Source organism: Syngnathus acus, chromosome 2, assembly GCF_901709675.1.
Source record: "Syngnathus acus chromosome 2, fSynAcu1.2, whole genome shotgun sequence".
Lineage (NCBI taxonomy): Eukaryota > Metazoa > Chordata > Actinopteri > Syngnathiformes > Syngnathidae > Syngnathus > Syngnathus acus.
In genome coordinates this window covers 4,571,713-4,580,685 of record NC_051088.1, presented here as the reverse complement: position 1 = coordinate 4,580,685, position 8,973 = coordinate 4,571,713, and the positions used below count along the sequence as shown (strand labels likewise).

At 42.9% G+C, this 8,973-nt stretch overlaps 1 protein-coding gene across 2 annotated transcripts; it reads right to left on the bottom strand.

Moving 5' to 3' along the window:
• Positions 1-839: 839 nt before the first annotated feature.
• On the bottom strand, positions 840-7,182 carry ybx1 (Y box binding protein 1). 2 transcript variants are annotated; one of them, XM_037273819.1, is made up of 8 exons: positions 6,895-7,182; positions 4,238-4,301; positions 3,963-3,996; positions 2,602-2,691; positions 2,239-2,523; positions 1,830-1,915; positions 1,267-1,559; positions 840-1,183 (listed from the first exon to the last, which is right to left on the bottom strand). In XM_037273819.1, the coding sequence occupies exons 1-7, from the start codon at positions 7,004-7,006 to the stop codon at positions 1,313-1,315; spliced, it is 918 nt and encodes a 305-aa protein (XP_037129714.1). In that variant the 5' UTR covers positions 7,007-7,182; the 3' UTR covers positions 840-1,183; positions 1,267-1,312. The 2 variants fall into 2 exon arrangements, with proteins under 2 accessions (XP_037129714.1, XP_037129723.1); XM_037273828.1 differs by having other exon boundaries at positions 1,267-1,556.
• Between the last annotated feature and the right edge of the window lie 1,791 nt (positions 7,183-8,973).

Below are 8,973 nucleotides of genomic sequence, written 5' to 3'. Positions count from 1 at the left end.
ATAAGGATTTGGAAATCATGTTCAACCTATGACTGACCAAGTGTAAAAAAATGACAGTGGAGACCCCGGACTGTTGAACATCTGAAGCTGTACTTCAAGCAAGAATGGAAATCCATTCTTTATAAAGCTTTAGCAGTTAGTGTCTTCAGTTCCCAAATGTTTATTGAATGTTGCTAAAACAAAGGGTGATATAACACTGGTTAAACATGACCCTGTCCCAGCTTTTTTCAATCAAGTACCCATCACATTTTAAGTTATGATTTTCTAAAAAAAATAAATAAATAAAAAGCTTGAGCATTAAATAGCTTGTCTTTTTAGTGCATTCACTATATAGGTTGAACGTGATTTGCCAAATTTTATTCTCTTAATTTTTTAACGAGGTCTCAATTTTATCAGAATTGGTTATTTGTTGCATTCATTTTACTGAAATGTCCCTGCTATAATTACCTAGTCAAATTTAGAGTGAAATAAAAATGTATATACCGTATGTAGTTATTGTAGTCACATTAAATTTAGAAATGAGATCAGTACATTTTTTTATTTTATTTTAATATAGACTATATATAGTCATTGGTTAAATACAATAGAGAAATTAATTGGAATAATCTTTCAGGGTGCCTCATCTCTAAATTACAAATCAAATGTAGGCCTTGAGCACATACGTTTGTTCTGTTGGATATAGCTGAATACTGTGTAATGTCATGTGATGCACATGAAATAGTGTCATATTATTCACTTACAAATGAACTCGAGCAGCCTTTAGTGATCAGCCTTGCATACATTTGTGAAACCTAGCTTTTGGTTGCCTGCATCCAATAAATAAAACAATCACTCCTTTGTCCCTGGTTTTTGAACTTTTATTTGAGCTTGCACTTTAAAATGTTTGAATAGATAAAAAGTTATTTAAAAATGTCAAACTGACCAAATATCAAATTTCACTCATTCGTATTTTTTTTTCTTGAAAAAACCATTTGGTGTAAAAACTTAGGACAGATTTAGAAAAACGTGCTGTTTCCCCAAAATGTGTTGTAGCTGTCACGTAAAGAGGAAAAAAACGAGTCTGCATAGAACCTGCAGGCAATCAGTGGTAATCTGTTCAAATGCATGGTGCAAGCTTGTGACGGTCATCAAGTCAAATCTTTATTGCTCTGATCTTGTTGGATGTTTCTTGTTGACAAAAAAACTGCGGGGAGAGGGAAAGTTGCAATTTAGTGCTCTGCTCATCGGCATCATGCCATCAATGACTTGCAAATTCAAAACACTCACCCGGACGATGGTAAAAGATGGTAGGTGCCGGTGGGCAGGTTGCTCCCTACTCAGCCCCACCCTGCTGGGCCTCGGGAGCGGCCGTTTTCTCTACGGGGGCATCGCCTTCCGCCTTGGCCTCCTTGGTGTCCTGGCCGGGTTTTCCGCCGGTCGGTGGGCGTGGTCGGCGGCGGTAGTTGACATTGCGCCGGTAGCGCCGCTGGCGGGGCTGCTGGTTGGGACCCGCTTCTCCGCCCTGATTCTCCTTGTCCTCCTCACCGTCCCGCACCGGTCTGGGACGGGGTGGACCCCTGCTATGAATGAGATTTGGGCCTTTTATCTCTCAGTCAAGATGTATCACTTTAGGATACTTCACTAACACCAATTACTACTTTTCTATTAAACGTGAATAGGGAAATTTGTAACTTGCAAACAGCAAATATGTTGGGGTTCACAGCTGTCCCGTGACTCTTAAGTGAGTCTCATGGGTTCCGCAGAAACAAAGACTGTGTTGCACGCGCCTGTTCAGTTTACTACTGCGACATCACATGCTGCTTGGCCACTATCAGCTGCAAACTGTTTACCTTGGCCGGAAGCCTCTGTAGTAGTTCTGCCTGGCGGGTTTGTTTCCCTGGTCTGGACCCCCCTGGTTCTCATCGCCCTCACCGGCCTGAAAACAAATGAACCGAGATTGATCGAATGCAAGGTGACACTTATCAAGGTGTGAGGTGTGATCGACGCTTGATGTCCAACTTGAAGGTTTAAGGCTGAAGCTGTGATATGGGAGTGTTTATTTAGGTCAAACCCCCTGATTCACCAATATTTATTTTGGTTCACAACCACAAGAGTGTTTTTACTAAGAACAAGTCCGAACTGGGTCATGAGAAACTGAGCGCCCGCTACAGGATCATAGCTATGTGACAGCAGACCTCAGTCATCTTCTCTCCACGTGGTGCGGCGGTGTACGGGGGCTGCACCAAAGCGTCTACGTACAAAGTATGGAGGGTAGCGCCGTCTGCCAGGATAGGCGGGTCTACGCGGCTGTTGCTGCGAGTCTCCCTCAGGGGCGCTCTCTCCACCTTCCCGGCTGCCTTTGCCTTCGCGGCCTCCGGCTCCCGGCTCGCCCTCTCCGTCACTCTGGTAGTTCTCTGGATATTCTCCGCTGCGGGGTGGACCCCTCCTTCGGGGGTAGCGTCTGAAGCGGTTCCTGTCAGCGGCGTACTTGCTTCCCTGGACCGCGGTGCCCCCTGGGCCGGTGACGTTCGCCGCCTCTGCCCCCTGTTGCCCATGGAATCACACGTTAAGAAACAGGCACAAGTTTTGGCGCAAAGCAGATGATCGTAATGACACACTCACCTTCTCTCCCTCGACTACATCAAACTCCACAGTTTCTCCATCACCAACACTGCGAAGGTATTTTCTCGGGTTGTTCTTTTTGATGGCTGTCTGAAATTTACAATTAAGAGTAAAATGAAGAGATGCATATCTAAGGATTACCTTGACAAATGTGTAGGACTGAAATAATTGGAAAAATAATATAATGGCAATATTATCAATGTGATTTTTCTTTCAAGGTCCAATGTATTTCTACACTAACATTAAAGCAAATAAAAGAATGACTATAAAAGAGATCAACTACTTCAATTAGTTGCTAACATCACCTTGCAGTCATTTAAGCAATCACGTCACAAATATTCTTCCAAACAAGTGTGGTGTAAACATAAATTGGTAAATCAGAAATCAGATTACAACAATGCAAACAAATCTGAGTCATTACTTTGCACTGTGGCAATTGTTGCTGGAGGTGTGCGGTCCCAGGTTTTTCCATGCCATAACATACGGGATGGACATGCACTCAGGACAAGTCGGATTCAACAAAAGATGGCTTGTGGGTGCTACCCCCAAATTATCAAAATAAATAAGTTATTTTCTGTAACTCGTTAAGGTGTTAAAGTGTCTCTTCCACCAACACTTTTAATTACATGACTTCAAATTGCATTTTGTACTTGTGATGCTCTTTTGTTTTTTTTTAGGATGAAAACAATTGGACCCATCCAAAGCCCTGTTTCAAACACAGTATGTTTACACCTGTTACCAACCATGCATGCAATCTGTTGGAGTGTTTGTACAATTTGGCATTTGCTATTTGGGATCTTAGTCAAACATCAAAATCTATGTGAATCACATCCACCAGCTTTGCGCCTGCCCCACTATTTGATAAGGACAGCATAGGACCTTAACTAGGGACTGATAAGAACTTCACGCAAAGTAAGCGTGCTCCCATTCAAAGCAGTATGACATGTACTGGTTATGCATTTCCACTTGTTAGCCAGGCTTGTTTGTTTCATATTTCACTGTGGTTAAGTCAACATTAACTTGCAAGACAAGGAAATTGTTAACAAATGAATGTTATTTTGAACAACATGCAAACCCCTCATTGTTTTGTTGTATTTTATAGTGCTCGTACAAGCAAATATATATAAATATAAACATGACTTTGTTTTCAAACTCACAAGGCAGTATTGTTATTATTGTTATAAATATTGTCAGTGTCAGATGTATGTTGGTGATAATTTGAGCCTGGACTTTCTTTTATTATTAAATAAATTCTCAATTGAAAACTTTTTTTTAAATTAGAACGACCTGGGGTCAAATTGCCTGTTCTAGTGATATGTTCAAATGTATTTATCACAAAAAAATAAGTTCCTTAAACTTACCTGGTGTACAAAAACGTCCTCTTTCGTGTCGTTCCTGGGCAAAGATCACATCTTGTTAGTGACACAATGCAGACCGAACCAGTCAGTCAGCCAGTGAACAGATTGCTGCTAAAGTGTGAGGATTAATTAAGTGGTCCACGAACACCACGGTGAGCAGCAGACAAACTGCAGGCAAATCAGAGCTATAATAGGATTGCGCATGTCCCTTCAAACACACTTAAAGGTTCTCTTAAGAGGAACAGGTGGGGAGGAGGGCGAGACCGGGGTCCACTTACCTATTGATGAAACCATATCCGTTCCTGACGTTGAACCATTTCACTGTACCCAGGACTTTTGTGGCTGCCAAGTGAGACAACATTGCACCGTTATAAACTTTCACTACTTCCTGTTCTAAAAGGCTATTTGTATCTTAAATTGTTCCCAAGTCATTATTATGCCCATTTCTGTTGTTATGATCATAATCTTTGCTTTTTGGCTGCCACCACTTAGTGAGAGGAAATGAAATGAAACCGGCCTTAACTTGCAGAAATATCTCATCAACAACCAGCTTTAACTTTAATACTGGCAAAAATGCTTGTAGATTTCTCTTGTATGAGCATAAACAATGACATGTTACACCAAATGGTTGCAGCAAAACATCATACAATGCAAAGAAATGGTCATGGGGTGGATAGGGAGAAGTGATGCAGCGGTCCAGTAGTAGTGGCTTGGTCATAATGAAAATTGTTACATAGGAACCAAACAGTTTTGCAACCCACATTTTACATGTTAATCACACCCACCCAAGGCCTTAACTGAGGGGAGACAGCAATGGCATCAAATAACTTCACCATGCTTGCCTAGAAGTTATATTTAACTGCCAACTGCCACACTCTTTTTAGACCTCAGGGGTGCCCTGTGCCAGCTGCACTCGACAAGCTGCACTAGATACAATCCGGACCAGCATGGCCCTCCTATGGCCTTTTACATCATCTTCTAGACTTAGCCTAATTTATTACAATTACAAGTTACTTAAGACTATTAAATTGTTAATGCGAGTAAAACTAGCAGTACCACGGACTTCTACATTAGTGATTCTCCACTGGGTGGTTTGCATGCATAAGTGGGTCGAGGGTCCATTATGGGTGGGGCACAGACAGGTTGTAAAATAAAATTGACAGAGAATGTTTAAGGTTATGAATGGCACACAAAAGCATCCTGAGTGACTACAAATACTTTCTAAATAGATTCTGTTAATGACAACATTTAAAACAATAAAAAAACATTTTATTTAAAATATATCGTTTAAAAAAATGCCCCCCCCCAATACTATGAACTACGACAGCCCGCACATTCAAAGTGTGGAAAAGCTTAAAATATGGTAATGTGGCACAAAATAGAATTAGCACTTACTGTTACTATATTTGTAGCCATCAAGTATTTTACAATAATATATTTTTTATTTACCATATGACGTTATTGCTGTATTTAGGCTAGTTGCAAAATACAGAACACAATGTGCGCTCAAGTCAATTCTGGTTACGTTGTTAGACCTGAACTATGTAGTAAACCGAGGACGTGAAATATTTATCTCGCATGTCAAGTTGGACTTGCCTTAACTTGGGCGATTTTGACAGGCATACGTCAATAAATGACCAAAATATAATTGAAATGTGGATTGGCTGAATGAAATTGTCGCAGTTAATTTTACAATAATGTAGTTATTTTTTATTCATGAAATCAAGTCCATCATGTTCTAAATACGGTTCTCTGATACGCACTTGGAACATGTAAAGTGGGTCATGACTTGGCTTCAGCGGGACAATGCGGGTCCCAGTTAGACAACATTTGAGAACTACTGCAAATTGTACTCGGAATAAATATGTATCTTGCGGTTTGTGCGTGTAAAGTGTCCCTATCTAACTTAAATTGTGCAGATTATATACCTTTACAATGTAGTGGCCCACTTTTAAGCCACAGCGCGCATTGCACGTGGTGATGTCGCGCGGTGACATGTTAGCATAGCTGACTAGCCTAATGCCTCACAACCATGTGGTTGAAACGGGGCCAAAAACCTCCGACCAACGCATCTTACGTGACGGCAAACTATACGAACACATCTAAAACAACCGATCCGACTGGTACGAGTCGCCGGCGAACAGAAAAGGCAACAAGTGGAATAAGGCTTCGGCCGACATTTTGGGCGTCCCCTTCAACCGTGAAAATAGCCTAGCTAAGCTAACGCTAGCTTGCTAGTCAGCAAAGAGTGGATTTCTCTGACGAAGGCCGCAAATGGCAGTGGAATTCGATCTTAATTCTAGATTGTGTCGCGTATTGTAGTGAACTGAACGCCCGTCAATCCTGTCGTGCTTTGATTTTAGATAAGCCCCGAAACCGGTTTATGGGGGAAAGCGACCGGCACGGGAACCGGAGGCTTTACTGCGAACAAAGGGACGCCAAATCAGTTAGCATTAGCTCATCTGCGTTGGCGACGGTCACGGCCGGTTACAGTACGGCTTATTGTTACGGCTGATAAATTATTGCAACGTGGAGCCTATTCAAAATGACAGTAAGAAAAGGAGCGGTTGATTTGTAACGGCCGGCCAGTAACGTGGCACGAGTGGACGGCCGTTAGAAGGCCAACTGTACCAAGGACTACCTGGTTACCGCATATTCGAAAAATTAAACTCTCCCCCCTCCGGAAAAAAAAAAAAGAATTTGAATCAAACTAAAATGTGACAAGGATTGTTTAAATCGTGCAATGATTTAACTCCTATTGCCATTTCAAACTTCTACTCACATGCTAGCACACTTCTATCACCGGCACTGATTCGCAATTTCTACCATGAATGTAATTTATTCACGTTTTTAGGTGCTGTTAGAAATTCACCTGCGATTTGGAGGCTACCCAGACACCGTGGCTAAATGCGCTCATTTCTGTACGTAATCTTACCGATGACCTTCTTATCCCCCGCGGAAGCTGCGACTACCGGGCTGGATGGACTCTCCACGTCGACAGCAGGCTGCTGCGGCTGTTGTTGCTGTACTTCGCCCTCGCTGCTCATGGTTACTACTGTTGGTAATGGCTTCTGCCGGCGGCGGCTCTCTGTTGTCTCTCCCGGTGCAAGATGGTAACCTGGGCCGGCGGTGGTGGGGGGCTACTGCCTTCGGGCTCTCAGCTTTCTTCTTCCCGCTCCCGTTGCCGATCGAACTGGGCAGATTGTAAACTGTGCTGGGGAAAGTTCCTGGCCAGAGCACCGCCCAGACGTGATTTGATTGGCTTGGATCTGTAACGAATAAATGCGCGCACTCCGATTGGCTACGGGAACTGTCAAAAAAGGAAGGGAGGCGTTTGTGAAACTATGATTGGCTGGAGAAGAAACTACCTGTCAACCCACAGCGCCCCATAGTGACGTCAAAGACAGACGTACAAACTGACATTTTTGGAACACGTTGACGTTCGCGTAATGTTTAAATTATTCGAGAACAAGTCATAAACTACATTATGCATAGGAAAACCAAACGTTAACAAATAGATTCTAGTGGGTTAATACAACAGCGGTTAAACAATGTGGCATATATTTGTTGTTAATTGCTGCCATAAAGGCCAGTTTGTGTGTCAAACATTTGAAATGTTTGTATTGAGGTTGAAGTAAATAATATTTTACCCACTGGTACTGGAATAGTATTTGTGTAGGAAGGAAGGAAGCCAACAAGGCAGTTTTTCGATTGAACATGATGAAAATGTTTGCATTTTTAAAAAATGTGTATACATTGCATTCCATCATATCACAGCCCACAGTATGGAAATTACCGTAATTTTCGGACTATAAATCGCGATTTTTTTCATAGTTTGGGTGGGGGGGGCGACTTATATTGAGGAGCGACTTATATGTGAATTTTTTCACGTTATTGTGCATTTTATGGCTAATGCGACCTATTTTTTAAATTTTCAAAATTTAAAAAAAACAAAGTGAAACCGCGATAAACGGGATGACGAAGGGCCCCACGTACTACCGGCATCATTGGCGGCTTTGTTTGTAAGTGACACGGAGGATGAAGAGTTTGAAGGATTTAATGATTTGGAGTGACACAGAAGGTTTGAAAAACTATTATGGCTTTTACGCATGCCCGGTCCTACTCTACGGAGCTCTCTTTCACTTCCGTGGATGGAAGTCGGGGGCCGGCGCTCGGCCGGGTGGCTGTCCGGGGACGGTGGATGGGGCTCGGACACGGCTTTTACGCACGCCCGGTCCTACTCTACGGAGCTCTCTTTCACCTCCGTGGATGGAAGTCGGGGGCCGGTGCTCAGCCAGGTGGCTGTCCGGGGACGGTGGATGGGGGTCGGACACTCCGTGGCTGGAAGGGCCACCTCCGGGGATGGAAGTCCACGCCACCACACGCCTGGAAGTCGTCGCCGGTGCTTGGGGCCGTGTTGCGGTGAACTATTTATGTTATAGTTATTTGATATATTTTATTTCGTTTAGCAACTTGTATATGGTTTTATTGTTACAGTTCAGTAGTTGGTGGCTCGTTGAACTCTTGTTTTGTTAAATAAAGAGCCGTTTACCAAACCCACGTCTTTCCTTGTACTTTGTTAACGCTACAATATAGTTATATACTAGATCTGTGGAATAACGACGAGGCTGACGTCAGGGCGCACGCGCGGCGTTGTTGACAAAGGACAAGGAATTTGATCGATGGATTTAATGATTTGGAGTGACACAGATGGTTTGGTAATATTATTGCTTATATAATAGTTATTTGATATATAATTTATATATCGTTATATGGACCTGTGGAATATTTTGAAGTGCAAGCGCCGCGCACGCATTGTTGACATAAAGGACGATCGATGGATTTAATGAATTGGAGTGACACAGATGGTTTTATAAACGTGTTATTTATGTAATAGTTATTTCAGTGGTTCCCAAAGTGGGCGGTACCGCCCCCCTGGGGGCGGTGGAAAGATCTGGGGGGGCGGTGAGGAAGAAAGGGGCGGTAGGGGGGCGGTAGGGGGGCGGCAGTCGAT